At 58.8% G+C, this 26,764-nt stretch overlaps 14 protein-coding genes across 14 annotated transcripts; 9 read left to right on the plus strand and 5 right to left on the minus strand.

The window, feature by feature from the left end:
* Nucleotides 1-2,152: 2,152 nt before the first annotated feature.
* GGTG_06569 (hypothetical protein) lies at nucleotides 2,153-3,853 on the plus strand (the record flags this gene model as incomplete). The annotated part of the gene is made up of 3 exons (XM_009224388.1): nucleotides 2,153-2,374; nucleotides 2,449-2,605; nucleotides 2,703-3,853. The coding sequence occupies 3 exons, from the start codon at nucleotides 2,153-2,155 to the stop codon at nucleotides 3,851-3,853; spliced, it is 1,530 nt and encodes a 509-aa protein (XP_009222652.1).
* A 110-nt stretch (nucleotides 3,854-3,963) lies between these two features.
* GGTG_06570 (hypothetical protein) lies at nucleotides 3,964-4,213 on the plus strand (the record flags this gene model as incomplete). The annotated part of the gene is made up of 2 exons (XM_009224389.1): nucleotides 3,964-3,987; nucleotides 4,079-4,213. The coding sequence occupies 2 exons, from the start codon at nucleotides 3,964-3,966 to the stop codon at nucleotides 4,211-4,213; spliced, it is 159 nt and encodes a 52-aa protein (XP_009222653.1).
* A 343-nt stretch (nucleotides 4,214-4,556) lies between these two features.
* On the plus strand, nucleotides 4,557-6,260 carry GGTG_06571 (hypothetical protein; the record flags this gene model as incomplete). The annotated part of the gene is made up of 1 exon (XM_009224390.1): nucleotides 4,557-6,260. One exon carries the CDS (start codon nucleotides 4,557-4,559, stop codon nucleotides 6,258-6,260), a length of 1,704 nt encoding a protein of 567 aa, XP_009222654.1.
* A 303-nt stretch (nucleotides 6,261-6,563) lies between these two features.
* GGTG_06572 (hypothetical protein) lies at nucleotides 6,564-6,869 on the plus strand (the record flags this gene model as incomplete). Its single annotated transcript, XM_009224391.1, has 2 exons — nucleotides 6,564-6,670; nucleotides 6,776-6,869. 2 exons carry the CDS (start codon nucleotides 6,564-6,566, stop codon nucleotides 6,867-6,869), a joined length of 201 nt encoding a protein of 66 aa, XP_009222655.1.
* Nucleotides 6,870-7,574: 705 nt separating this feature from the next.
* GGTG_06573 (exoglucanase 2) lies at nucleotides 7,575-9,156 on the plus strand (the record flags this gene model as incomplete). The annotated part of the gene is made up of 3 exons (XM_009224392.1): nucleotides 7,575-7,675; nucleotides 7,749-8,287; nucleotides 8,354-9,156. 3 exons carry the CDS (start codon nucleotides 7,575-7,577, stop codon nucleotides 9,154-9,156), a joined length of 1,443 nt encoding a protein of 480 aa, XP_009222656.1.
* A 341-nt stretch (nucleotides 9,157-9,497) lies between these two features.
* On the minus strand, nucleotides 9,498-11,504 carry GGTG_06574 (hypothetical protein). Its single transcript, XM_009224393.1, has one exon. It carries the CDS (start codon nucleotides 11,218-11,220, stop codon nucleotides 9,604-9,606), a length of 1,617 nt encoding a protein of 538 aa, XP_009222657.1. The 5' UTR covers nucleotides 11,221-11,504; the 3' UTR covers nucleotides 9,498-9,603.
* A 183-nt stretch (nucleotides 11,505-11,687) lies between these two features.
* GGTG_06575 (hypothetical protein) lies at nucleotides 11,688-12,379 on the plus strand (the record flags this gene model as incomplete). The annotated part of the gene is made up of 2 exons (XM_009224394.1): nucleotides 11,688-11,756; nucleotides 11,852-12,379. 2 exons carry the CDS (start codon nucleotides 11,688-11,690, stop codon nucleotides 12,377-12,379), a joined length of 597 nt encoding a protein of 198 aa, XP_009222658.1.
* A 45-nt stretch (nucleotides 12,380-12,424) lies between these two features.
* Nucleotides 12,425-13,290, plus strand: GGTG_06576 (hypothetical protein). The gene has a single exon (XM_009224395.1). The coding sequence runs from the start codon at nucleotides 12,568-12,570 to the stop codon at nucleotides 13,231-13,233; it is 666 nt and encodes a 221-aa protein (XP_009222659.1). The 5' UTR covers nucleotides 12,425-12,567; the 3' UTR covers nucleotides 13,234-13,290.
* Nucleotides 13,190-14,743, minus strand: GGTG_06577 (hypothetical protein). The gene is made up of 2 exons (XM_009224396.1): nucleotides 14,464-14,743; nucleotides 13,190-14,399 (listed from the first exon to the last, which is right to left on the minus strand). The coding sequence occupies exons 1-2, from the start codon at nucleotides 14,634-14,636 to the stop codon at nucleotides 13,493-13,495; spliced, it is 1,080 nt and encodes a 359-aa protein (XP_009222660.1). The 5' UTR covers nucleotides 14,637-14,743; the 3' UTR covers nucleotides 13,190-13,492.
* Nucleotides 14,744-15,858: 1,115 nt separating this feature from the next.
* On the minus strand, nucleotides 15,859-17,236 carry GGTG_06578 (hypothetical protein). Its single transcript, XM_009224397.1, has one exon. The coding sequence runs from the start codon at nucleotides 16,939-16,941 to the stop codon at nucleotides 15,982-15,984; it is 960 nt and encodes a 319-aa protein (XP_009222661.1). The 5' UTR covers nucleotides 16,942-17,236; the 3' UTR covers nucleotides 15,859-15,981.
* A 194-nt stretch (nucleotides 17,237-17,430) lies between these two features.
* On the plus strand, nucleotides 17,431-20,157 carry GGTG_06579 (hypothetical protein). The gene is made up of 3 exons (XM_009224398.1): nucleotides 17,431-17,554; nucleotides 17,641-18,494; nucleotides 18,569-20,157. The coding sequence occupies exons 1-3, from the start codon at nucleotides 17,509-17,511 to the stop codon at nucleotides 19,874-19,876; spliced, it is 2,208 nt and encodes a 735-aa protein (XP_009222662.1). The 5' UTR covers nucleotides 17,431-17,508; the 3' UTR covers nucleotides 19,877-20,157.
* A 430-nt stretch (nucleotides 20,158-20,587) lies between these two features.
* Nucleotides 20,588-22,144, minus strand: GGTG_06580 (hypothetical protein; the record flags this gene model as incomplete). The annotated part of the gene is made up of 1 exon (XM_009224399.1): nucleotides 20,588-22,144. The coding sequence occupies one exon, from the start codon at nucleotides 22,142-22,144 to the stop codon at nucleotides 20,684-20,686; it is 1,461 nt and encodes a 486-aa protein (XP_009222663.1). The 3' UTR covers nucleotides 20,588-20,683.
* A 668-nt stretch (nucleotides 22,145-22,812) lies between these two features.
* GGTG_06581 (hypothetical protein) lies at nucleotides 22,813-23,260 on the minus strand (the record flags this gene model as incomplete). Its single annotated transcript, XM_009224400.1, has 2 exons — nucleotides 22,813-23,013; nucleotides 23,102-23,260. The coding sequence occupies 2 exons, from the start codon at nucleotides 23,258-23,260 to the stop codon at nucleotides 22,813-22,815; spliced, it is 360 nt and encodes a 119-aa protein (XP_009222664.1).
* A 1,653-nt stretch (nucleotides 23,261-24,913) lies between these two features.
* GGTG_06582 (hypothetical protein) lies at nucleotides 24,914-25,407 on the plus strand (the record flags this gene model as incomplete). Its single annotated transcript, XM_009224401.1, has 2 exons — nucleotides 24,914-25,317; nucleotides 25,377-25,407. 2 exons carry the CDS (start codon nucleotides 24,914-24,916, stop codon nucleotides 25,405-25,407), a joined length of 435 nt encoding a protein of 144 aa, XP_009222665.1.
* Nucleotides 25,408-26,764: the final 1,357 nt, after the last annotated feature.

The following is a 26,764-nucleotide window of genomic DNA, read 5'->3' on the forward strand; positions in this document are numbered from 1 at the left end:
AAAACGGAACACTTTTCAATTTTTGCGGTGGTATGCACTGGGGCAAAAAATTGAAAAGTGTTCCGTTTTTTTTTATCCGGGTGTGGCTAGCCTCCCAGCTAGAACACGCTGGCATAGCTCGCGTCTGGCGATCTCGATCTGGTGGCCATTCGTGTTTTAACTGCCGACGGAAGCAAGAAGGGCCGCAATTCTTCGACTGAGAAGAAGGATGTGCGCGGCCTTTCGAGATTGCTGTGTGTGAGGCTCACTGGACCCAAATTCAACGCAACCCCATGAAACCGGGTCGGCACTCATCAAAAGAGGCCGGGCCCCAAGACGAACGGCTCTCTCCCGCAGCCCGCGGGAGGCCAGACCGGAAACGCTGATTCACACCCGGTGGTGCAGTCCAGGACGTTTTGGCGCCGCATGAGTGATTACGTGTCGGCACAGATAGAGCATTGTCGTGCGGGAGCGTGCCCGGTTCGTTGAATTGGCCGTTTTCCCGATTCAGCGGTAGTCAGTGCAGATTGAGGCAGTGCAGGACGTTCTGGCCCTTTGCAGACCAGGAACGGGGTCTGGGAACCCCAGGCTGCGTGGCTGGGCATTGGATCAGCGGGTCTTGGGACGGGAGCTCTCCCGAGCTTGGCCTAGGGATGACAGGGGAGACTGGATTACGTTTGCTGTTCCTGTTCCTGTTCTCTGTGAAGCAACAGCGAAAGCGGTCAGGAAGAAGGAATTTCGTAAGCCGAGGAGGGATGTGAAAACTAGGCCATGGTCTGCAGAAGAAAGGTGAAAGACGGAAGCGCGATTTAGCGAATAAGAACCTAGGTAACCTACGGAGGCGTGAGGGTTAAATAATCTACAGTAGGGAGGTCACTCGTGAAGCGAGGGCAGGGGCCAGGGCCAATCGATTAAAACGCGTGTGGGCGGATTCGAATTGGCTCTCCGATTGATGTTGAAAAAGAAATGTAGGCTAGGCCTTATTTGGTAGGGGCTGAACATGGGGTGCTCTTGGCGCTTACCTCGAAAATGGCGATTTTTTTCGCCTCCTATCTCCGTAAGCAAGCAATGTAACGCCATCTCCCACGCTGCACGGGTGAAGCAATCAAACAGCAGCCAATTACTGACCCGAACACGTGTTAGCCAGCGTCTCGCAGCTCGTAAAAGCAAGCCATCGACAGCCAGAGCAAGTGCGGAGAGCTGTTATGCGTGCTGATTCAAAGGAGAACGTGAGAACTAAACACAACATTAGTTCGTTCTCCCGGTGCATGTGGTGGCGCCTCGCACAATGGATCAGCCCCTGAACAGGAAGCGTGTCGACTGGGGTTTGACGATGCCTGCCATCGCCACCCCTAAAAAAGAAAGACTCCGGGGGCTTGACGATCGCGCCCCCAGACCTGCAAGCCCCGCCCCAACCAGAGCGGGCTAGACCGACCAATTGGAACTGTAAAACCGGATTTCTTGTCAAGCACCTGCAAAGCTTGCGCAGGGGGAACTGCAGGGTTTACACATGTGTGACAGGAGGCCACCCACTGAAAAAAAAAATCAAGACCGCAAACAAGGGGCTTTCATTTCAAAGTCAATCAACACCGCCAAAAGAAATAGCCAAGGAATTAGATTGGTATCAAAATAATTAGCAATGGCCTGGATCCGTGTTTTTTTTTGTGGGTGTTATGGTGTTTCGGCATATCGCAATTGAATTGATTGAGTTCGTTTTGATGTTTTTTTTTTGCTGTAGAGCTTGGGGGAATTGCATTTTGCGGTCTTGATTTTTGGTTTCAGTGGGTGGAGGCGTTCTGCAAAATGCCAGGGGGGCTGCCGCTAACAAGGGCAGCCAGCGCCAAACAGGGACGGCGATCGCGCCGCTCGTATTCCCGGCTCGTCCTGATCGCTTCCCGTTGTAGGGGTTCCCTTCATATTCCGTTGTCCGGTCTGTATTTCATCCTGTCTCTTGGCCTTCTCTTGTTCCACCATTTCTTCTTTTCTTCCACATGCCGTCGCAGAGCGTGGCGCTGCCGTAATAGTCCAAGTTTTTACCAATCTTTTACGCACGCAAGCATAGCCAGTCATCCTTTTACTTTTTTCTTTCTTCCTTTCCCCTGTGAATTAGCTGCCCGTCTTTCTCGCACGTTCCAGATAACGAACCACGAACCGCTACCTCGAATCTTCAAATATGGCAGAGGAAGGCGGCGGAGCTGCTGGTCCCTCTGCGGGACCTGCAGGACCTCCTACGGTCAACACCACGGGCATGTCGCATGCCCAACCCGAGGCTCGGCATAGGCCGACCGAAAGCGGAGCGCCGCTGGAGCAGATCGAGTCGCCCATGTCTCCTGGCGTCGCGACTCCAAACCCCTTCAGCCGCCAGCAGACCAGTCTCGATCTTGATGATTACTTTGTATGGTACCTCGGCTTGTTTTTACGTACTGTCGTGTCTGGAGCTTCTAGCTAACTGTTGTTGTTCCTCCACAGTCCGGACCTCGCGACCTCCAAAAACACTCGAAATGGCCGATATTCCTTCAGATGCACGGCAGCATCCTCCCCAAGCTGATCCTGCCGCTGGTGTTCGTCGGCGCATGGGCGACTGTTATAACATACATCACCCTTGAACCTTCGATTCCTGCAAATCGTGCGTCTATCCTACTCCTCGAGTTCCGTTTACGCGCTAGCCCGCTTGAGCTCTACCTGCCATATGTATGCTAACCATCGCCATGTCCACGTTTTAGTCGGTATCAATCCGGTGCTGCTCACTGTTCTCGGTTTCGTCGTCGGTTTGGGTCTTAGCTTCCGCAGTTCGACCGCATACGAACGATATGGCGAGGGCAGGAGGTACTGGGCCACTCTTATCCTGGCATGCCAGAACCTCGGACGTGTCTACTGGATTCATGCCAAGGAGCGGGAAGGCGAGCTGCGCGAAAAGGATGTACTGGCCAAGCTCTCGGCTCTTAACCTCCTGACTGCCTTCGCCGTGGCCCTCAAGCACAAGCTGCGGTTCGAGCCGTACACCAACTATGAGGATCTTCAGAACCTCGTTGGTCATCTCGATACACTGGCTGGCGAGGCCACCAAGGAGGACCCTACCATGGCCGAGGCCCGGCGGATCCATGTCGTCAAGGCCGCGGGCGAGATGTTGGGCGTGTCGTTTGCCGCGAGCAACCCGCGCAAGGCCCTTAAGAAGGCTCGGCGCCCGCTTGGCAACCTGCCCCTGGAGATCCTCAGCTACCTGGCCGCCTACACAGACGAGATCATCGCTAACGGCCAGCTCCCTGTCCCGATGCAGCAGACGCTGGCGTACAACAACATGGCCCTGCTCAACGACGTGCTTACGGGCACCGAGCGCGTGCTGACCACGCCGCTGCCCATCGCCTACGCCATCGCTATCGCGCAGATCACCTGGCTCTACATCATCCTGCTCCCCTTCCAGCTGGTGAAGCAACTGGAATGGGTCGCGATCCCGGGCACGATGGCGGCGTCGTATATCATTCTGGGCCTCCTCTTCATCGGACGCGAGGTCGAGAACCCTTTCGGCCAGGACGTCAATGATCTCCCACTCGAGAGCTACTGTGCGCAGATCGCCGCCGAGCTCGACGTCCTAGCGTCGCGGCCCAAGGCCACCATGACCACCTGGATCGAGAATCTCGAGAACAAGCCGCTCTTCCCCTACAGCGCTGCCAACTACAACGTCTGGAGGTACCGTGGCGAGGAAAAGGTTCGCCAGGCGCTCCGAGGCAAGACGGAGCTTGGGTTCGAGAACCGCAAGCGCATGATGGGTCAGGAGGACGGGCCCAACGAGGGCGGGCACAGCCATCCCAGGAAGTCCAAGGTTGAGGGTGTGAGGCCTGGCGACGTCGAGAGCCAGGACGGGCGAACACAGTAGATGCTGGATGGGAGCTGCGGAGAAGAGGGGTGAAAATTGTCGGTAGTCAACACCCAGGCGTTTCAAATTGTTTCTTTGTTGCATTTTCGCATCGCGTTTGGATATTGGAAATGCCCAAGAATGATCCCCAGGGCGTAAGTCATTTTTCGTTAATCCGACTTAGACACTAGTGACTCGTCATACCATAAATGAGCTACCGAAAACCACCATATCAAATCATCACAGTCCGCAGAACGCAATCCCTTTGAGAACCAAATCGATGTGATTGAACAGGTTTGGCGCGCCACCAAACCGGTTTCCAACGTGTCCGGGGCTTTTGCTCCGGCTGTGGCGTATGTGGCTGCTGGGCACGGGGCTTGATGCCATTGGCGCGACTGGGTAATTCTCCACGAACTTGGCGCGTGCCATGCCATGCAGGACATGGAATGACGCTGAGATGCGGGACTGGAATGGAATCTGGACTTGTGCTGTCCTTGCCAAGACCCATCAGCTTGAGAAGGGTGCTAAAGGCTACTCGGCAAGTGAAGCAAGCAGTCACCATCATTGAGCAACTGTCTCAGCCTCCTCTCGCAGCGTCGACCCAGTCCTTCTCTTCCGCAGCGCGTTCCCTCGCAGCAGGAATGCACTCGCCGCGCCGACTTGCCAACCCACAACGGGCGCTTGACTATCTTTAAATCCCCGAAACAACCAACCAGATACAACAATGTCCTCTCTGCGACAGAGCAGCTTCGCCTACGAGCTCGTCGCCCGGCTCCAGAACATCTCTCTCGAAGCGCGCCGCCGCCAGGATGAGCTGCCGCAGTACGACTACGCCGACGCCGCCGACCTGGGCCGGCTCGTGACGAGCAGCCGCCCACGCTCCTTCACCCTTGGCACCGGCGCCTCCATCTACACGAGCACCCTGTTGCCCGCTATCCTGCGCGCCAGACACGAGGCCATCCTCGTCACCTGCTTCTGGGCCCCGTCCAAAACGCTCGACGCCCTGCGCGAAGCCCTCGAAGCGCTTGCCACCCACCGCCGCCGCGTGCTTGACCAGGGTGCGGGGAGCCTCCCGACGCTGCGCGTCCGCATCTGCTTCTCTTCGAGATCGTTCATGCAGCGCCTGCTGCACACCTCGTCGCGCCGGGGATACACATACCCGCCCTCCAAATGGGCGTCGGAGCTGGGGCTGCCGGACGAGCTCGTGCTCAAGACTGCGCGCATCGAGCTGGATGTCAAGAGCTTGTTCTTCCTGCCCTTCAGCGTCATGCACCCGAAATTCCTCATCGTCGACCGCCAGCGCGCTTTCCTCCCCAGCTGCAACGTCAGCTGGGAGCCGTGGCTGGAGGGCTGCGTCGAGCTAGAGGGCGGCGCCGTCGGCGCGCTCTTGCACTTCTATGCCCGCACGTGGGATCCCTTGTTCGACTTCTCGGAGCCGCTGCCCATCGCCGCCGAATCGTCCCTCGACCCCGACCTCCTCGGCCCATCCGCCAGCGCAGAGCGCCTGGCCGTGGTCCAAAGCACGGCGGACAGCGTTGTGTTGTTTGCACCCACTGGCCGCGAAGAGTACCCTGATCCAGACGACATGGAGCAGGCGGTTGCCAGGGGACAAGATTTGACCGTCGAAACGACAGTTCTGCCGTCTTCGCACCATCGCAATCCACGTTTCCGGCCCTTCCCATGGCAGATTGGGTCGCCTCCACCTCCCCCGCAGACACCCCTCAACGTGGCCGTGCTGCAGCTCCTGGAAAAGGCCCGCCACCAGGTCTATATACAGACGCCAAACTTGACATGTCGTCCCGTATTGATCGCACTGGTGGAGGCCCTGCGTCGAGGCGTGGACGTCAGGATCGTGACAGGCCGCAACATGATGTTGCTCGAGCAGCTTGTGACGGCGGGAACCACGACCGCGCTGTGTATCCGGTCGCTCGTCAAGCGCTATGAGGCGATGCACAAAGCCGCGTCCGGCGGGTCGGCCCCTGGGTCGCGCGACTCGCCAGTTCAACTGCACAGCAGACGGGGACAGGAATACGCTGCGAGTCCGGACTCGGCCACTCTAGAGGACTTGTCCAGCTTCCGGCCGTACATCGGAGAGCCTGGGAAGCTTCACATTTCGTACTTCGGACCACCGCGAATCGCACAGGCCAAGACAGCAGTAGCAGGCAGGAACAACAATACCCCCTTGGACCTAGAGATGGGTGTGGACGAGGCGGCCGAGGAGCCGGTTCATCCCCACATCAAGCTCACGATTGTGGATGGGCGGATGGCGCTCCTGGGCTCGGGTAATATGGACCGTGCTAGCTTCTACACCAGCCAGGAGCTCGGTGTTCTCTTCCGCGGTGCAGAGTTTGTGGGCCCCGTCAAGGAGGCACTGGACCGCGCCCTCGACGGCCGGCTATCTACCGTCTTCGACTCGACACAGCAGTGAGGTGAAAAAAGATAATACCAAGGCCCGCCTCTTGGTCACGTCTCTTGGCATTGCATGCCGTGATACCACCCTTTCCAAAGTTGCAGCACCCATCCTGGTGGTGGTTGTATTCGCTTGGGGAGCATTCCCGTCTCCGTGCTGATATGGCACGCAAGCACTTTCTGGTCCGGTATGGGTCTGGACGGAGCCTCGTCCCGTCCTATTTTGTCTTCCCCTACCACATCGATGCAAGTGTTTTTCTTGCGTGTAGAGGGAGCAGTGCGCGCGCCGAACAGCCGGCATAAACCGTCAGCCAGTCCCAGCATGGGAGTCGAGGCGCCCTACAACGAGGATATCAGTTTGGTTCAGGCTGGGCTTCCCAGTCTGGAAACCGGCTCCACCACATCTGATGCCACTCCCCGCGGGGTGATGTCCTGACCGGTCCACCGCGGCCATTCTCGCTGGCGAGGGCTGATCCGCAAGCACGGCGGACCTGCCAAGGCTCCCCCACTCGACCCCAAATTCCTCCGCACCAGGAACGTCACGCCGCGGGTGCCGTGGCATCTGCTGCCGTTTGCGGCCGCATTCTCCACCATGGAGGATGGCCTCCGAAATTATACCCGCAGCTGATCAATCCCAGACTCAACCTCGCCCTACTTGGCTGCATCTCCACCACCCCTGGTTGGCGGGTTTTCTTTTTTGGACCGAACTTTTCTCACAAACGGATCTCTACTACCCAAGCCCGCGCGGGCAGGCGGGCAGCCAGAACGACTTCTGAGCAGACACTCGGTTGGTAAGCCGCATGTCCGGTCATCATGAGCCTCTCCTCGTCCGAGCCGAGCGACTGTGGGAGACTTGCTGAGATCGGCGCTCCGTGGGTGGCGACACTTTTTCGGATGGAGTTCCCTTCGTTCCCCTCAGGCCCCTCCTTGCTAGTCAGAGGCGGATACCGGCGGCCAATCTGTCGCAATTTTCTGTGAGCATGCAGGAAGGAGTTCGGCAGGCTGGCATGGCCCTCCCAGGTTCCGACTTTGCAGCAGCTGTCAGGGGTATCAGGGAAACTTGGATGTGGAGGCAACCACTTGACTATCGGGAAAGAGGGCGACTGGTCAGTTGGCACCAAGGCTAGGCTAGGGAAGGCTTCCCGTTGATCCGACACCCCGTGCCTTTATCACAGCGGTGAGTGATGAGAAGGAGGATAGTATGAGACAGACGACTGAACCGTCAAGAATAAAAAACCGACGCCCTGCCACTTGCTTGAAACATCTCCTTGGTCCATCCTCTACAACCTCGAGCTGAACCCGTACCTCAGTCAGGCCCACGAGCATACACACGATGGCTGGCAGACAGATCCTTCTCGCGGCCGCCCTTCTGCAGGGTGTGCTCTCGGTTCCCTTTGGAAATGTCGAGGAGCGCCAGTCATGCGGCAGCCAATGGTAGGCCATCCGGACCATCCAAGCACGCGGGACTTTTGTGCTTTCGTGCTGACCACCTCGTTGACGTGAACAGGTCGCAGTGCGGCGGCATCGGATGGGGCGGCGCTACGTGCTGCGCTTCCGGGAGTACCTGCGTGAGGCAGAACGACTACTACTTCCAGTGCATCCCCGGCTCCGGCCCGGCCCCGACCACGACGACCTCGCGGTCGGGCCCGACCACCACTACGCGCGCCCCGGGCCCCAGCACCACCGTCACCTCACGGGGCACGACGACCACTGGTGGAAACGGTGGCACGCCGACGTCGGGCGGCGGCGGCGCGGGCACGACGGCGTCCTTCACGGGCAACCCCTTCCAGGGCGTCAACCTCTGGGTCAACGACTACTACGCCTCCGAGATCAGCACGCTGGCCATACCCAGCCTGTCGGGCGCCATGGCGACCAAGGCGGCGGCCGTGGCCAAGGTGCCGTCGTTTGAGTGGTTCGACATCGCGGCGAAGGTGGGCACGCGCATGCCGCACACGCTCAACGCCATCCGCGCCGCCAACAAGGCCGGCGGCAACTTTGCCGCCCAGTTTGTCGTCTACGACCTGCCCGACCGCGACTGCGCTGCAGGTAAGATTGATATCAAGGATGTATTCACTTGCTCGTGATAGCAGCTAACAAAGAGACGGACGACAGCCGCCTCCAACGGCGAGTACTCCATCGTCGACGGCGGCGTGGCCAAGTACAAGGCCTACATCGACTCGATCCGCGCGCAGCTCGTGTCCTTCAGCGACATCCGCACCATCCTCGTGGTCGAGCCCGACTCGCTCGCAAACATGGTGACCAACCTCAACGTGCCCAAGTGCGCAAACGCGCAGGCGGCCTACCGCGAGTGCACCCTCTACGCCATCAAGCAGCTCAACCTGCCCAACGTGGCCATGTACCTCGACGGCGGGCACGCCGGCTGGCTCGGCTGGCCGGCCAACCTGGGGCCGGCGGCGGACCTGTTCGGCAAGCTCTACGTCGACGCCGGCAAGCCGTCGCAGCTGCGCGGCATGGCCACCAACGTGGCAAACTACAACTCCTGGAACCTGACGTCGGCGCCGGCCTACACGTCGCCCAACCCAAACTACGACGAGCGCCACTACGTCGAGGCCTTCCACCCGCTCCTGGCCGCAAAGGGCTGGAACGCCCACTTCATCACGGACCAGGGCAGGTCCGGCAAGCAGCCGACCGGCCAGCTCGAGTGGGGCCACTGGTGCAACGCCATGGGCACCGGGTTCGGCATGCGGCCGTCGGCCAACACGGGGCTCGAGATCCAGGACGCCTTTGTGTGGATCAAGCCCGGCGGCGAGTGCGACGGCACCAGCGACACGACTGCGGCCCGCTTCGACCGTTTCTGCGGCATGGCCGACGCCCTCAAGCCCGCGCCCGAGGCCGGCCAGTGGTTCCAGGCCTACTTTGTGCAGCTGCTGACCAACGCGAACCCGCCGTTCTGAACGGGCTGATGGGTCGGCTGCTTGCCCTGTTGGTGTTGTCGAGCTTGTAGATGCATGTGCGTGATGATGGCGAGCTGGCCGCTGGGGGACTGGGTAGCAAAAAGGGGCAAAGTGTGTTTTAGCATCAGAGTGTTGACATGGCATCTTCTTGATTTCTTCACTTTGCTTCTCCTCTCTCTCTCTCCTCTTGTTTTACTTTTATTTTCCCTCTACTTCTCTGTACATATTGCATACACATGGCCGCCTACCGCAAAGTCTGCTGTACTGCGGCGGCGTCGGCCCAGCCATTTGCCACATACATAGGTGGTCAATTCACGCTTGACTGAGACACTGCCATAATGTCATGTTTTACACAATACTTTTCAATTATTCTAGATGGACCTCAATCCAATAATGTGTATCGTTCTAGAGTGTTGTAGCGACCCAGCAACCGACCCAGACTGCGGGCTACAAAGATATGTTGTCAGGGAAACGCATCCCCGTTGGGAGTTCGTCCGTGCCGTCAACCTCAGCGGGAAACTCGAGCGGGAACGCCCTCCGCCAGAGCACCTTCCCCAGACCCGGGTCCATGACGACGGCGTAGTGTGTCTCCTCATTACAGATGTCCGGGTCCAGCACCAGCCTGAGCACATCGTCCGGGCCCACCTCGCAGCTGCAGTCGCCGTGCGCGTGGTCGGCGCTGCTGCCGGTGCTTCTCCTACTCGCGCTGCCGGGCTTGGACTTGGCCTTGAGCCTCCTGGACGCGCGCCGGAAGTGGCGATCCATGCCCCCGGCCCTGCTGATGGACATCTCCACGATCGTCCCCATGCCCGCCGCCTCCTCCGCCGCGCCGTGGGCTGCCTGCGCTAGCCGCCGCGGGTCCGCCTCGTCCGCCTTGTCGTGGTTGTACGTCGCGTGGAACCGGCGCGACGAGTGGAACTGGCCGTGGCCGTTGTCTTTCTCGAGCGTGCGCGCCTCGTCGGGGGTGCAGAAGATGAGGTACGCCGCCGTCGAGCGCGTGGCGGGGAGGTGATTCTTGATGTAAGGGATGATGGGCGATGTGACACGAGGCTTGGCTCGGGACTGGCTGCTGTGGGCGGCACGAGTTATGTTGGGCTTTCGCGCCCACCACTTCCGACGTCTCACGGCAATCTCTGCGTTGGCGGGGATGCTATCCCCATCAAGCTCGGGGTCGGGCGTCAGGAGCAGCGCGCGCAGGACGCTCGACACGCTCTGGCGAAACCCGAGCACCACCATGGCCTGGTGCCAGCGGAAGCCGACCCGGCGGCGCCAGGTGGAGCGGTCGTGGTGCGGGCGGAAGTTGAGGCTCATGCTGAGCCCGCGGCGCACGCCCGTCAAGACGCCCACATAGCCAAAGTAGGTGACGGTGGTCGCAACTACGGGCCCGCCGGGCCGCCTGACAAAGTCGAGCTCGACCGTCAGGGCGCGCAGCTCCTCCATACCCCAGTCCAGGGTCCGGAAGTGCAGGATCCGGGAGGAGGGCGGCGCGCCGGCGCCACCGGGCCCGGGGCAGACAACGCGCATGCCACCGCTGGAGCAGCCGAGCAGCAGGTCCAGGAGCACGTTGAAGGCCACCAGCAGGTGCAGGGCGATGCCCGAGGCGGCCGCGATGCCGCGCAGCTCCGCCGTCTCCTCGGCGCAGTGCAGGTGGCGGAGCACGCGGCGCGCCAGGGCGTGCAGGGCCGGCGCGAGGGGTCCCGGCGCCACGTCGCGGACCAGCGAGTCGAAGAGGTCGGCGAGGTCCGACACGACCACGGCCTCCCGCATGTGGTCGGCCACGTGCCTGTACCGCCGCTCGGGCGCCTCGCTCAGGTCGATGGTGAAGCGCGGCGGCTGGACCGCGTCCTCGTCGCGGCTGTGCGACGGGGCGCGGAGGGTGATGGGCGGGAAGGGGTCGTGGCCATGGTCCCGCGCTGGCGGCGGCGTTTGGAATGCGGTTGTGCTGGTGCTGCCCGTGCTGGGGGACTTCACCTCGGAGATCTCGACGGTTGTTGCCGTCGATGTCGCGCCAGGTTGTTTCTTGGGCGTCTCGCGCGAGCGATGGCGGAGGCCGGCCGATTCCATCTTGAGAATCTATGCGGCTTGCCTCGACTCAGCGGGTGACTGTGTGGCCACGAGGAGCAGCATTCGAACTTGTTCATTGGTGACGTCACTGCGGCGGGCCAGAAAATCTCCCAGTGCAAACACCAGAAAAACAGTAATAATAAACGAAAGGAAACGGTGCTTGGTAGGGCAGGAGGGCCTGGCTGTTGAGTTCAGCCGCATCGACGATGCGCGTCCTTTCCAGCTCCTAAAAAAGCGTTGCGCCGGCCGGACCCTGCCACCTGCCAACTGCCAACCGGGTCGCTGGCGTCGATCCTAAAGTAACCTATAGCGGATGAGGCGTTGCAGGTCCAGCTGAAATTTGGGCCCCAAGCACAGCCTCGCTCCACGTTCTCGCCGACGCCAGCCACCCAGCGTTCCATAGCGCCCTCGCGTTAGTACAGCGCGTCAATCGCATGATCAACTGTCTGGGACGCATGTCTGGAGCTATGGGACTGGGCCAAAGCATTGCCGTGATCAGGACGACTGTTGTGCAGGCCCTTGACGCGGTGATTGCCGTAAAGCGTTTCCGCAACTCTCACGGCATGTTGGGGATTAGGATAGCAAAGCGGATCTAGAAAGCAGAAACCAACTCATCGACTTGGAGACACAGTCGCAGGAACTGCTACAGCAGCTTGATGAGGCGGCCGAAGCGGAGGCCGAAGTGGAGTTACTCGAAGAGCTTCGCGTGAGTGTGGCTCTTGAAAATGCCGAAAAGGAGAAGAACGATGGCTACGGCGAAACGGACGACAAACCTGCACATGCCGAAATCGTCCCGGATCCGTTTGGCTACAACGCTGCAGCCAGATCTGCCTGCCAAAAGCTCTTTGCGCGTCCGTGGTGGTCGCGTACTTGGATCCTCCAGGAAGTCATCCACCCGCGCGGCGTCGCCGTCCACATTGGCGACCTTGAGCCCGTATCCCTGGACGATCTCTGCCTCGCGGCAGATATGTCCGCCCAACTCGAATGGCGGGCACTTTTCATGCCTCACCTCGTGCGGCTCACGGACGGGTTCTACGACACCTTCGGTCGCTTCCAGCCTTTCGAGGCCGACGTGACCGACATCTTCCGCTTTTGGCTGCTGAGCAAGGGCGGCACGTCCCCGCCCGCTAGGACGATTCGCGACTGGCGCGGGCTCTAGGCCAACGGCTACGCCTCCCCCGCCGACGGCAGCGACTTACCCTACATGCTCGAACGGGCGCGGCTGCAAGGCGCGACTGATCCGCGAGATAAGGTTTTCGGCCTGCGGGTCTCAGCAACGCCGTACACGGCATCCGCCCAGACTACAGCCTAACCAAGCACCAGCTCTACACGTCTACGGCGCGTAAAATGATGCGGCGGACTTTGACGTACCTCACCGCGGTCGAATCGCTGGATCGCGATGTGGGATGCCACCACCTGCCTTCCTGGGTGGCTGATCTCACCACCAACCAGCAGCATCACATAGCCGCCATGCGCTACCAGTCCGGCACTTTTTGCGCCCACGAGGGTTTCCCAGCTCTCGAGGAGGGGCGGGGAGAGCCGCGTTGGCAGCAGGACGACTCGGATCCCGTGCTTGTAATTAGGGGCCGGCGCGTCGGGCACATTACCGAAGTTAAGAATGTTCCCCTCAACAACGACACGTGGGTGGGGGGCTACAAAGAGGGAACAATTCGCCTGTTCGGATACGAAGCTGCTGGGGTGCGACACAACATCGGCGACGGCGGAAGCGGGCCTATCACTATTAGGGGCGAGAGCTGGCAACCTTGCAAAGCGAATGTTGGAGACATGATTATTGTTTCGCCAGGTTCTTACTTTCCTCTAGTGCTTAGGCGTGTGGATGACAAAGTGCTCCTTGTAGGGGCATGTAAGCAAATCGACTCGGAGCTCCAAACCGTTGAGCAGTTTTGGAAGTCGGAAAAGGTTCAAATCGACCCCGGCTATTCGCCGATAATGTTTGGCAGCGCTTGTTTAGGGATGAAGTCTTTCGACGTGGAATTCTTTCACATTTATTAATTTGACGACACGTTTTTTGTTATCAAAAAAAAAAGAAGAAGAAAAAAGTGGGGAAGGAATAAGAAAAAAAACTTGTGTTGACCCACAACCTTCGGCTTTCATCTCGTCATGCGTCATGACTTCAGTGACGATCAAGCATGAACGATACAACCGATTGGCATAATTTGACGATTCCAAATTAGTTATTAATATTCAGAGGTGAATGATGCAACCCCTCTTTGCCAGACCAAGCAGCACAGAACCTGCTTCCCACCACACCTCACGTTGGAACTCCGCCGACAACCTCGCTCTCCCACGCGGGCCAAGCTGACGCGGCCGCCGGTGCACCCGCACCCGAGCACGAGGTGATGATCTGGGAGCTGCCGGCAGCGCCCTGGCCGGAGATGACGTTTCCGGCCGGGTCGCGGATCTGGATGTTCAGCCCGCCCGGCCCGCCGCCGTTGGACCAGAACAGACGGAAGGGCACGACGTCGCCGGCCGCGAGGTCGAAGGACCAAGCCCTTGAAGGCGGGATGGAATTCTCGTTGAGCTTGAAGGTGGCGTCGGCGATGGTGAAGCCGGACCGCGCGCGGTCGCCGATCCACGCCACCAGCGTGTCGTCGACGTGCGGCATGTAGATGCTGTACGTGCCCGACCTGCCCGCCCGGATGTAGCCGCGGTGCACAATGAGCGAGCCCCAAATGTTGGTCCCTGGGATGGGGCTGCCGTAGGCGCTGAAGGGCACGCCGGGGCTGTAGTTGGTCTGGAAGACGACTCCAGGCGCCTCAGTCACGCCCGTCCGCAGGGGCGTCGCGCCCTGGAGGATCAGCGGGGTGTTGAGGTTGTTGACGCTTTGCGCGGCGGTCCGCCACAGCATCTGGCCCTTGTCCGAGGCGCGGTCGAAGTAGTAGGCAGCCCACTCGAGGCCCGGGGTGCAGGTGGGCGCGGCCGGCGGGGCGGGCGTCTCGGTGACCGTCGAGGTCGGGGTCGGGGCCGTCACGGTGACCGTCGTAGAAGTCATGCCGGCGAAGCAGTAGCAGGCGTTCCAATAGGCCGTCACGTCCTTGCACATGGAGGCGAACGTGGGGATAGCGTCGTTGGCCCCCGCGGCTTGGTCGCGGCGGCCGTGGACGTTCCTCTCGGTCACGGCCGGGGCCTGCGCCAGGGTGGTGGTGGCAGTGACAGTACTGACGCTCAAAAAGGAGATCAGTAATCCTGTCGGTTGCTTTGTTTAAAAGGTAGAGTTCTTACGTAGGGGTGACCGTGGTGGTCGTGGCCAGAAAAGCAGCACACTCGGACCGGCGAGCCTCATAGGTGTCACCCTTGGCAGTGCCTGCAACGGCGCGTCCACAGTTGTTGTTACAGTAGCCGGCCAAGGCGGCACCGGCAAATGCGAGGCCGGCAAGAGAGAATGTCGCCTTCATGGTGAAAATGGCGGATGCGTGCGAGTAAGCCAAGGGGTGATGCTAGAAGATTCTGGACTGTTGCCCTCGACGGTAGGTAGAATGAGTCTCGGGGATAATCTGCAAACAGACGAGCTTGGAGAACACGCAGCAGAAAGAAGGCAAAGCATCATGGAAGAGAGTGTTCTTATACCTGCGCAATCCACCCCTTTCTCTTCTTTCCACACGCACATTGACCCGTGTATCCCTTGAGCCATCAGAGGTAGGATGGCATCCGGCTCTGCCAAGGCCATGCACAGACCTTTATTACGTTTCCCTTGTCTCCAGGGCATAACATTTCCCGTATCCATTGCTTTTGAGGCTGGCTGAAAATATTGTGGGCTCACTTTCAACATTGCCAAGCGCTGAAGAACATGGCTGGCTAGACGATAGTTGGTAAAGCTAGCCCGTACGGGAGCAACCCCTGGCACGTGCTGTAAGTCCCAGCTTTCGGGAGGGAGCTTCAGCAGGACACTTGATCTAGACGAGCACGGGATAAAATGGCCAGGGAGCCAAATGGCCGGGCCTGGGCTGCCAAGCCACAAATCTATCACACATATGGCTAGTGCGCCCCTGCCGCCGACAGCCGCGACGAAAACGATACTGCCATGTTGTTACCACTGATATGCTACGCTTGGTGCTTGAATAGTCCTGCTAGAAAAATAGCAGCATGGAAAATAGCGTAGAGAAGGCCGCGATGCTAAACGGGGTTTTCGGGGACGTCGCCGCTGGGAATGTGGTGGGATTTTCGACAGCATTTCGCCGACGTGTACAGCGGCCATATCGAGCACCAGCGTACGCTGCGACAACGATGGCATGGATTCTCTGGTGTCCGCGACTGATCCTAGCCCCTCCAACACCCACGACGTCAACCACCGCCAATTCTGCAACCTTCCTCGTCATCCAACCGCGGCCCAGGATTCCTTGGCAGGGGCTATCGTTATTGGAAACATCCAGCTGGTGCCCTCGTTTTTCAATGGAGTGGGCTTGGAGAGCAGGGCCGATACGAGCACACTTGAGGCCAGCTAGTCCGGGAATCTTGGAGATGCTCGCCAACGCGGCGACAACACCCGGTGCTCTTGCTTGAGGTGACCGGGGGTTTGATGGAGCACCAGCCCGAGCCTGAGATCGAGCCAGACGACAGGCGAAAGAACAACAATGGAGTATTGCCGGTAGTTCAACTGTCATGGAGAAGCATTGACAACTGGCTGGATGGGTATATTTCCGCGCACACCCAAAATCAGTAAATCACAAAGTCTGTTATAAGATCTGTACCTCTTTCAAGACCCGCTGGCGCAATCATTGCGCAGGCCGCAGCATGTAAGTGCTAGTCCTCCTCCAACAGGTTGTTGAACTCAAACATCTCTTTGAGAGCCACCGACTCTCCATTCCCATCTTCCCGGTCGGTGCTCAAGCTCAGGTCTCTCCAGCCCTCGACGAGCTTCAGCTGCTGCTCGCAGCGCTGCTTGGCCGACCCCATGCCGTCAGATCCGAGCGCCACGCGCACCGCCCAAGGCTTGCCTGCCGCTAAGCCCTCGCGTCTGAGCATGTCGACGATGCGGGCGGCCGCCTTGCCCACGTCCCCCGGCATGTGAGCCATGGGGTTCGTGGCAAACTTGGACATGAGCGTGCCGAACAGCGGGCCGTAGGCCTCGATGGCCGGCCCGCTGGCACCAAACGACTCCCCTGCCCCTCCCTCGCGCGGCTGGCCCAGGCTGGTGGGGAAGCCGCCGCACTCGATGGCGACGCAGCGGATCCCCAGGGGCCGCACTTCCTTGTGCAGCGCCTCTACGTATGCGCTCAGCCCCGCCTTGGAGGCGGCGTAGTGCGACATGAAAGGCAGGGGGGCCCACAGAATGCTGGATGACGTGAAGGCGATGCGTCCCGTCTCCCCGGAAAACTCGCCGGGGCTGCGGGCGCGGAACAGTGGGAGGGCCGCCTGGACGACGCGCATGTGGCCAAACAGGTTGACTTGGAACATGTTGTCGACAAAGGCGGCCGTGGCCTCCTCGGCCGGCTTCAGGGCCGACATGCCCGCGTTGTTGACCAGGACATCGACGCCGCCAAAGATGGTCCAGGCCGCTGCGAGGGCGTCCGAGATGTCGGCCTGGTCGGCCGTGATGTCGAGCTCGAGGAGGGCCACATTGTCAGATTTGAGGTGGCTGAGGCGCTGCTCGACCTTGCGGCCAGCGGCGATGACATTATCACCACGGGCTGTGATCTCCGAGATGAGCGCCAGTCCGATGCCCGACGTGGAGCCGGTGACGAGCCAGACGAGGGGAGCCATTGCTGGTGATAAGTATTTAGTAGTTTAAAAGGTATGTTCTGTTGAAGTGCCTTTGAGGGGCTTGTGGATCTTGAACGTCACGAAGGGGCTAACTCGAGAGTTGAGTCTGATGTTCGTAGATTGGTGATCTTTGCTTGCTGCAAGATTTGAGAGGATGATGATGAGTACAGAAAAGAAGCACATCTCGAAGAGACTTGCCTAGCATCTTTATACATGATCATTATCCTGAATACTGAGGGCAAGTCTTTGCGATCCGCCTATACGATGTCAGTATTGTCGGCACAGATCATGAGGCTTGCTCGGTGTCCGCTCCAGACGGACGAAGCGGCGTCCACGGAACATTAGGCTTACGGTCTGTCCAAGTTCGGCCTGGCTCTTCCAGGGGCTACAGCGTCAAGCAGTGGTTTGGGCGCTGAGTCAGAGCCACCAATTGTATCTTTCACCTCCGACCTTTCGTCCGTCTTGGTCCGTTTCTCGTCCGCCCCTGCCTTTCCTTTTCGTGCGCGGAGGGAAATAAGCCACCGGTTTCACGACGTCGCGAGCTGCGAGCGCATTTCGGGGAGATAGATGGATAGGAAGCGCATGCGAGAAGGGACCCGGAGCTGCACGGAATGTTCGTCCGCACTCTTTCAGGACTTTTGCTCGCTCGGACTTATTGACATGGCTGCAACACTTGCTAATTGAGTGCAACATGGCCAGGCCGACGGAGGAAGATTAGATGCATCTTCAACCCGCCAGACCAGGTTTGTTCTCCCTGCCAGGCCCGTGGATCGCGATGCATCGACCAACGGGATGTCGCACCAGGAGAGATAGCCCATGCTGCCCGGCGAGGTTCTTCTGCCTTGAAAAGGAGACAGGTCTCGGCCTCGATAGTTTCCCCTCATGGTCAGGAGGGAAAATCACAACGGGAACTTCCAGTTGCCGACATCTCTCTCATCCCCATCAACGGTGGGAAGCAGTCAAGCAGCCACCAGGATCCTGTTTCTGACGCACCCATAATGTCGGCCCTGCACACCTCAGGCACCTGTGCCAGCACCACCGGCAGCAGCCGTGTAGCAGTTGCTCCTGCTGTCGACATGTGCCGGGCCCTCCGCTCCGCCATACCCGCCTACGACGAGGTCCTCGCCGCCCTGCCGACCGCCGGGGGCGGCGCCTGCTGGTGGCGGAGCTTCCGCCTCAAGATGCAGACCCTCGACCCCGCGCGGGCGCTGCAGCCCGGGGCGGGCGGGGGCCCGGAGGATCCACTGGAGCCGCTGGAGAGCTTCGCCGCCCGCGCCTACACTAGCGTCGCCAGCCCAGCCTTGGTGGGCACCTTGGCCGTGGCCTACGCGCGGAGCCTGCAGGCTGGGAGCAGCGGCAGTGGCCGTCGCGCCATGAGCGCCGCCAAGATCTACGGCGATGTCGAGAACCTTGTCCTGTCGGACATGGTGTATGCTGCCACCGGCGAGGGCCTAGAGTGCCTGGTGCTGCTAGCTTACTGCTACATGGACGCCGGGATGCCGAGGCGGGCGTGGTTTCTCTGGCGCAAGGGTCTCGGTATCGCTCAGATGATGGTATGTGGTCATCCAATGTTCGGAATCAACTGTGGGACACGTATCAGCTTACTTGGGACCATCCTCCAATATAGGGCCTCCACCGGCTAGCTGCGACTTTGCCCCCATCACACACGCGCCTCTGGTACGCAGTGTACCACGGCGACCTCTTCGCCAGCCTTGTTCTTGGTCTTCCCCGCGGATTCCATAACCCCTATCACGTCTCGAGCTTGGGCCAGCCGCAAAGCTCGCCCGGGACGACGGGTAATGATGGCGGCAGCGCCTGGATGGAGCACTTTGTCCGCGAGTGCACACTCCTCGCGGGCAAGGTCATCGACCGGAATGCCTTTGGGTTAGCGGAAGGCTGCACACCACCCGGGAGCATGGATAAGGACGATTCGCTCCCGCAGGCGCTGAGGGAGCTGGAGGAGCTGCCACCCGATGGCTGGTGGGATATGCCTGCGTCGCTTCCGGCGGGGCCGGGCCTGGCGCTAGATTTTGCAGTCGCCGGCCTCCTCCTACAGGTCTTCTACTTCCACACGGCCATGTACATTCACCTGCCGACCCTGTCAAGTTCCTCGTCCGCGGAATGCGCCGCGGCGGCGTCGAACCTGCTGCAGAGATACTTGCCACTCAGGGAAGGGCCAAGCCCGGCGTTTGAGAGCATAACATCCGACTTTGTCGCCTTCACCGCGGCCGTGGTGCTGGCCCTCTGCAAGCCTTCGCCACGAGGGACGGGAGCTGATAGTCAGGGTAGTGCGCCGCGGCCGGGCATCCAGGAAGTGTATGAACTCACGAGGCAGGACATGATGGTGGGCGCCTTGGCAATGTTTCAGAGGCTGGAGCAGGAGGCGTTGGATCAGGATGATGAGGAAGGGTCGCGCAGGAACTGTCTCCATGGCCAGTGCCGCAAGATACTCGAACTCCTTTACGGAAAGCGGCGGCCGGCGGCTAGCGTCCAGGAGATCCGGATACCGTACTTTGGAAGGGTGCTCCTCAGGCCTGCAACGTCTGGGCCCTTGGCAGAGCAGCGGCGAGACCGCACCTGCCAACTGCCTCCAGGCACGGCGGAACCCCCGGCTCGGCACGCACACCTGGAGCGAGGGTTACCGTCTGCATCGGTGGTGCCGACTCCGTCGTCGGAGCGGTCGGTGTCCACGATGGAAGCAGCAGCACCAGGCGTGGGCCCATCCGAAGACCACCAGCACCAGCCACAAGGTCACGACAATTTTCTATCACCGTTCTGGGGTGGCGACTGCTTTCCAGCCTTGCTGGAGCTTACGCCCGGGTTAGGAGGGGGCGAGGGCCACTTTAACATTTTCTCGGCTGCCGATCTGTCGTTATCATCGGATGCTGCGTTCCTAGACCCCAGTCAGCACGACTGGGGTCTGTGGCAAGAATGACCATTACGAGCAAGGATTTGACTCCCCTTGGTTGACAGCCGAGCATGTTTTATTCGAGAAGTAGGAGTCACAAACTGACGTTACTATAGCACCTTACGCTGGGGTGTGCTTGTGCATCCCTGGGCGCTCCCACGGTAGCTGCCCTCGCCTAAATGGGGAAGGCCCCGTCCATATAATTAACTAGCCCACATCGCATGGAATGGTCTGCTGTATAAATTGCCAACAGATATTCCCTTCCTAGATAGAACAAGAGAACAGTCAAATATCCAGTAGTGTCATAGTGCACCCCCGTACCTGGCATACTAGGCATGATCAACCTGCCAATACCAATGCCGTCTGGTTTTCGTCCTGACTACGAAAGAAGCTTTGTAGATGTTGCTTTCAGCTACGCCAGATTTTTGGTCTGCCATTACGACCGCCTGGAGATGCTGGAGACGGGGGTTGGCTCGCTTGATGACTACCCCTGCTGGGTGCCAAACGTTACCGGGTTCGTGGGGGGCCGAGAGTATAATAATATGCAAAGCGGTGCCTCCCTCTCGGCTAACGGCTGGTGCCTAGTCGCCAAGGGATCTCGGGTCGGGTCTATCATTGCTGTTCTCCCGGCGAACAAAGAAATTTTGGCGGGCGATTTGACCATCAGGTGGGTTTCCAGAATACCCATGACGCGATCCTTTCTTGCTGGTCCGCCTTCCTCCAACAAATTATTCGACCCTTTGCGTCACTCCGTTCCATCGCTGCAGATCTGGTAGTGGTGTTTGTATTTTAAATACAAGCTTCTGCTCTACTCCTATTCCTTCCCCTATCAATTCACCGCTCTGTAGTTCCTTGACGCAGCATGGCCATGATGTAGGATATGACCGCACCGATAGCAAAGGCGCCCAGTATGCTCAACTGGTTTTCTGTGATGATGCGGTCCTCGAGCAGCCTACTTCTCAACACCATTCGGCTTTCAGGCTTCGAAGCTAGAGGGCGAGGTAGCCCACCTTCAGGTTTCTCTTTATCCTCCACAGTGACGAACGAGTGGAAGGACTCGGTGTCCTCGGGCAGCTCATCCTTTAATATCTCATTCACTCTGCCACTGTCCACAACTGTGGGCGACAACGACCGACTTGGGGTGTCTGCCTCGTCCCATTGATCGGACATCTCCTCGAAGATCATATCTCTTGGAGATCTGATAAGAGATTGGCCGGCGCAGAGAAGCCTTTGCACAGTTGGATCTAGCAGCTTGATGCTTCCGGATTCAGGAAGTGGGTGGGGTTGCTGAAGTACAGGCGTTGCTTGTTGAGCTCGCTCGTCGGCTGAGGTGAGCGCTCCTTGAGTCTCGGGCGGACGCCCGGCTGGCTCTTGTCGAAACGACGACTGTTGCGGCTTTGGCATCATTACAGGTTGGGAGATGTAGTTTTCCCTCACCATGTCGTGCTCAAGTCCGGCAGCCAGCATGTCCAGCTGGGGCCGCTCTCCGGAGTAGACTCCGATGAGGGTTGTCGATATCTGGCCTGGTTTCCTGCCCGCATTTGGTCGGAATTTGAGCCTTTTGACGCCCTCGCGAAGCCGGTCGGTCTTGGAGCTCAGTTTCCCTTCCACGATGACGTCCATGAGGATCTCATGGCCGCTGTGAGTAAAAGCGAATGCCGTACAAATCTTGTTGCCACTTCGACCCTCCAGCTTGTTCTCAATCATCTTCCACTCCAGAGTGTCGTAGTGGAGGCCGAGAATGCCGGCCGCTGCCTTGGAGTTGGTCCGCTGACCTCGAATATCCCAGTGGTAAACCTTGTCGGCTTTTGCACTGGAGGAGCCGCCCAGCCCCGAAAGACCGGTCCCCATGAACTGTACAGACGGCTGGAGTTGGAAGCTGGACTCCTTGTGCTCAAGTCTCTCTGTGCCGGTGAGATGCTTGGGCCCGAAGAAGGGTGTCACCTGGGTTGGATATTTCGAGACCACGCCGGACTCCTTGTCTCTCAAAACAATCTTAACTGTGGCCTGATCGATCTTGCAGTCGGCTTGTTGCTGTATGTCGATGTCGATATAAAGAATTCCACCAGGGGTGCAGCCGCGGAAGAAGCCCCATTTCGACTTCGCAAACCGGAGCCCGACGTCCACGTTCACCTTTCCCAACAATGATCCGCCAATCGAGGCGCTGTCGAAGCAGATGTTGTCAAATCTGCCATAGTCCTGTCGTCCGTACTTCCGTTTTGGACCCGGCGAGCTGAGCTCGGGATACGTTGGGTTGGCCACGCCCAGCATCGATTGGCCGGGAAGCTGAAGCATCGCGGGCGCTGCTGGGAAGAGGGTCTCTTGGGGGATGACGATGGTGGAAGATGACGACGGCAGCAGTCGGGGGGCAGGCTACAAATGTATGCTGGACGTCGGCAAGTGGCTGGGTGGCAAGGCTGTGCTCGGGGAACGGATTGGAGGGATCCGAAGGGGTGCATAAGCGCATTTGTGGGAACCAGAAGACGCAGCTTGACTGTAAACTCTGAGGGCGTCATGGAGCCAATCGCTTAGCATGCTGTCGCGTTGGGCTCCAATTGGCTGTGGTGGTGGACGTGAGGGTGTGAAGCGACGCTGCCCCATGTCGTATTATCTCCCAGCCTGTCCAGATGTCCAGCCTGTCCAAATATCCAGCCTGTCTAGATTTGCAGTCCGTCCAGATTTCCCGTCCTTCCAGATTTCCAGTCTGTCCAGACTTCCAGCCCCGGCTGCGCTTCAAAAGGCCCGGCGTTGCTTCCATATCCAAACCGTCCCAGGGGCAACAAGTCTGCTCCTTGCCACACCAGCATGTCCGGCGAAACAGGCAACCTGGGCGACGTCCAAAACGTGCCTCCACAGCGTGTCGAGTCACCAGCCTCAATTGACTTCGTGGAATATCTGGGAGACCACTTTCTTTCTGGGAGGATCGGGAAACGGGAGGACAGTTCTCCGTCTAGAGCATTGGTTCACAGCGGCAGGCTAGCAGAAGCCCAACGGACTGCGCCGTCGCCGTTGCCGTCACTGGCACCTCCGTCGCCGGCACCTCCGTCGCCGGCACCACAGTCGCCGGTACCACAGTCGCCTGCACCTCCGTCGCCGGAGCTACCACTGCTGCCACCTTTGGACTTCTCCCCAGCGGACCCAGACAAGCCACGATTCACTCGCAACTTTTTCGGTAAAAGGAATCGCTCTCGCGAGGTCTCGCCCTCACGAGCAAGGGCACCAAATTCTACCAACGATGCGGACTACGCCTACCAGACGGTCTTCAACCACCAACAGTCCAACACCACAGTCCATCTTGAGCTCCCCGTTACCCAAGACCTGGACGGCCAGTTCGAAGAGCTCTCCCGCTTGACTCGCCTGGGGGCCTTTAAAGATGGACGGGCTTTTTTCCGCAACACACTCGCGGCCCATGTCGACGACCCGTACATCTTTGTCCAGCTTGCTGAAATGTACTTGGAGTCAGGAGACTACAAATCTGTTCTGAGCCTGGACCCAAAGATCGTCTTTGAACGCTACGAACTGCATCCATCTGAGCCGGTGAGGCTCTTGCACCGGAGCTTCATGCTCATACACGCTTCCGCGCTTCTGCGCAGAGAACCATGTCGCTTCCTAAACAAGTGGGAGCGAAACCCGGCGCTCCGTGCTCTGTTGGATCTGAAGTTTGGCACTGATATGGGCACGACAGAGGTATGTGTGGGCATTAATAAGCAGTCCACAAAGGAACCATACCGCATTAATACTAACACGAAAACCTGCCAGGTGCGCATAGTAACTCTCACACTGCGAATGGTCAAAGAATATTGGGATACATTTCCCGACGAGATTGTGTATCTCCTGGAGGACTGGGTGGACTGGCAGGGGCTTGGAGGAAATCTCTTGGCCACACATAGGGACTGGGAGTTCCGAGATGTCGTGTGCTCGGCTGCTGCTGCTTTCGGCTACCAAGATTTCGCAAAAAAGATGTCCTCCAGGGGCGCCATGGACTACACTATCTCATGGCAAGAGTTCATCCATGATGAATCAGCGAGCTTGGCCCACCTCGACATGCTCTCGACCCTGCTGCGGACTGCAGACCCATTAACGGACGGTGCTTGGATGGCACGGGACAGAGCCGACGCGAAGGAGTTGGCAAAGATCATAATGACGCACCACGCGCCCACGGCGCTGCGCAGCCGATCTTTTGCCCTCTGGCTTCTGGTCGAAACTGCGCTGACAGGCCGCGAGCAATTCCCGGTGAGACAAGAAGATTACCTTCGCAGTACCAGCCTCCTCGCATTGCAGAAGTACTGCCCCAGGAGCGACGAGATTCCGTTCCGGGAGTGGTTCGATGTTGCACCCACGGCCAACGAGCCGATCGAGGCAGCGCTCAGCTTGGCTAAGGAGACTGGGGACCTTGGAACTCAGGTGCTTTGCCTGAGGCTGCTGATCCAACGATCTGGGGAGCCGTCAGCACTCCTACAGGATCTCGCTGACCTCGAGGCAAAGCGAGGCAACATCGAGGGTCAACAGCTAACCTACCTGTCGTGCTACCACGGATGTCACCGGGTTGAGTCTCAAGTCGAGCTATTGGCGAGGCTCACAAGTGTCGAAAATTCCGAGAGCTATGTCCAAAACGAGACAAACGAGGGCGACCACAGACGGATAAAAGAATCACTTGCTCGCAACCTCGCCAAGAAGCCTCAAGGCTCTGGTCCAAAGATTGCCACACCCTCCCGAGACCCACCTCCACCAGGCGGGTGGTATCCGCCCAGTCGTCGGCTCGCAACTGACGAGCACAGTAGCAGACATTGGGAGAAGCCGGCCCCGATGATGAGACCCAGATACGGCTCGCCTGTAGCCACAGACAGGCCCCGGCTGGATGCTGCACTGGCAAGTGATTTTCGCTCTCAAAGGTCATGGGAAGACACGGAGCTGTCGCCGCTGCATGATCAAGCCGGCGGCTGGAACGAGCAGGCAGGTGCCGCCCAAACCCGAGCCGATGAAAGAGGCAGCCCCAGAACTACCTCACGGTTCGCACGCGCCTTGGAGTTCGCAGAGGAGAGGCTCCGGGGCCTCAATGACCAGATGGAGACTGCAATCAAGTACGGCGAGGAGGGATTGGCAGAGGACATCAAGTACTACGAGATCCCACTGAAGACCAAGCTCATCAAGATGCTCGAGGATGCGGCGGCGAAAGAAGACGGAAACTGGGAGCGGCCCAGGCCACGCAAGGCAGCCGAGAGAGAGATTATCAAAAGAGAGGTTGTCGAGAGAGTGATTGCCGAAACAGAGATTGCCAAGGCCGAGACTGCAAAAACCGAGCCTGCCAAGACTGGGGCTGCCATCAGAAAGCAGAATGAAAAGATACGGGGGAGGACTGCTACTGTAGATTGGAGTCACGAGATACCGGCCCAAATGAAGGCATCTCCGCCGCGGGAGCCGCGTGCTGCGGGTTCGCCCCCAGCTACCAAGCCCGAAGGCCCTGTATCGTAGGCTCGATATCCACTACAAAGCCCTGGAGCACAAGGGTCCATACACCGAAATACAGGCAGGGAGTCGCGACCTCCCCGCACCGGTAAACGTTCTGGCTTAGAGCCAGAGTCACCGCCTAATATATCCAGCTTGAACCGCCGATCCCTTCTCTCTTTGCCATACATACCTCGGTAGGGATTCGGAATCCGGAATTTGTACTTTTAATATGCAAGATTGTTAACTCTGGAGGTTGGCATCGCTGGCCTTGCTGGCCTTGCAGGGGGCACAACGCTGTGGCAATAACTAATCGGCCTGAATTCCACCATATCACGGCGACCTTTTAGGAACCCAAAAGCTAAAAAGGGACCCCAGCCGCCGCTACCAAAACTCCTCCACAATATCCCCGCCATATTGTGGCTTCAAGCAGGTATCCCTATCACGGGTTTGCACTGCCTCGGGAGGGGGTGTAAAATATGATACTTGGGATTTTACTTAATTGGTTTTTTCGAAACTATCTAAAAAAAAAAGTCGTGAGTCCAGCTCCCTTTTTGTAGTGCTTTGGGGGTCCTTGAGACCTAAAAACGGAGAATCTTCAGTGCGGATGCTTTCGGGTACCATGGGCCCTGGCTCCCTAGGATCCACACCCCGACCTCTCTGGAGTGCAACGCACCGCTTCCCCCCTTTGCACCTTAGCTTTTGATAGTTAATATTAACGCCCTACTTTATTGCAGCATTGTCTCTTTTGTAGTCTAAATCCACAACACCTGGAATTGATCCTTTTCCACCCCTTTTATAACAAACCCCCTCGTCGTCGTGATACTGCCCCTCGATTGGATTTTCCGATGTCATTTAGGAAGCAGACAGCCTAACCCCAGGTTTGGTATGCGTATAGGTCCTCCGTCCGGGCCGTGAACGCTGCGCATCTTGTCTAAGGCCCTACGGGGTACGAGCACACGCATTTTGCAGGCCTCCGCAAACACTAGGGCTAGCCGCGGCCGCCCCTAGCAACCTATCCGCGGTATCGGAATGCGCGCGATTAAGTGCAGATGCGAAAAGGCGTATCTGGGTTGTGCTACTGGGGGAACGGAAGCGCCAGGAGCACATTTCTCGTTTTATCCAGGAATGATGCTGGGTTGGAACATAAGTGGGTGTTTAGGGTGGGGCGCAGCAAACGGCCGTTGGACGGTAGGGGAACGCTTGGCTGAGAGCAAAGGGAGCAGAGGCTTCCGTTTTTGGAGGCTTGGGATCCTATTTGCTTTTAAAATTTCCATGCATTAAAACATATACGGGCCGAACTAGTACTGTACTGAGGTGGGTGACCATTGGGGAATCCTCGGTGTTGTTAGTTTTTTTTAATTATTGTTTTTATGCGTAGACCATCTAGCACCTTACACTGGGGTGCGTGCCCGCCCGCGGTTGGATCATGAGTCGGGCAGTGATTGCAAACAGGCACATACGACCATA

Source organism: Gaeumannomyces tritici (assembly GCF_000145635.1).
Source record: "Gaeumannomyces tritici R3-111a-1 unplaced genomic scaffold supercont2.3, whole genome shotgun sequence".
Taxonomy (NCBI): Eukaryota; Fungi; Ascomycota; class Sordariomycetes; order Magnaporthales; family Magnaporthaceae; genus Gaeumannomyces; species Gaeumannomyces tritici.

Coding starts and splice junctions, on each gene's coding strand:
- GGTG_06579 (XM_009224398.1), top strand. CDS start 17,509: ATGGATAGGAAGCGCATGCGAGAAGGGACCCGGAGCTGCACGGAAT. Junction 17,555..17,640: donor GACCCGGAGCTGCACGGAAT/GTTCGTCCGCAC, acceptor CAACATGGCCAG/GCCGACGGAGGAAGATTAGA. Junction 18,495..18,568: donor TCGGTATCGCTCAGATGATG/GTATGTGGTCAT, acceptor CCTCCAATATAG/GGCCTCCACCGGCTAGCTGC.
- GGTG_06574 (XM_009224393.1), bottom strand. CDS start 11,220: ATGGAATCGGCCGGCCTCCGCCATCGCTCGCGCGAGACGCCCAAGAAA.
- GGTG_06577 (XM_009224396.1), bottom strand. CDS start 14,636: ATGAAGGCGACATTCTCTCTTGCCGGCCTCGCATTTGCCGGTGCCGCC. Junction 14,400..14,463: donor ACCACCACGGTCACCCCTAC/GTAAGAACTCTA, acceptor TTTGAGCGTCAG/TACTGTCACTGCCACCACCA.
- GGTG_06576 (XM_009224395.1), top strand. CDS start 12,568: ATGATGCGGCGGACTTTGACGTACCTCACCGCGGTCGAATCGCTGGAT.
- GGTG_06578 (XM_009224397.1), bottom strand. CDS start 16,941: ATGGCTCCCCTCGTCTGGCTCGTCACCGGCTCCACGTCGGGCATCGGA.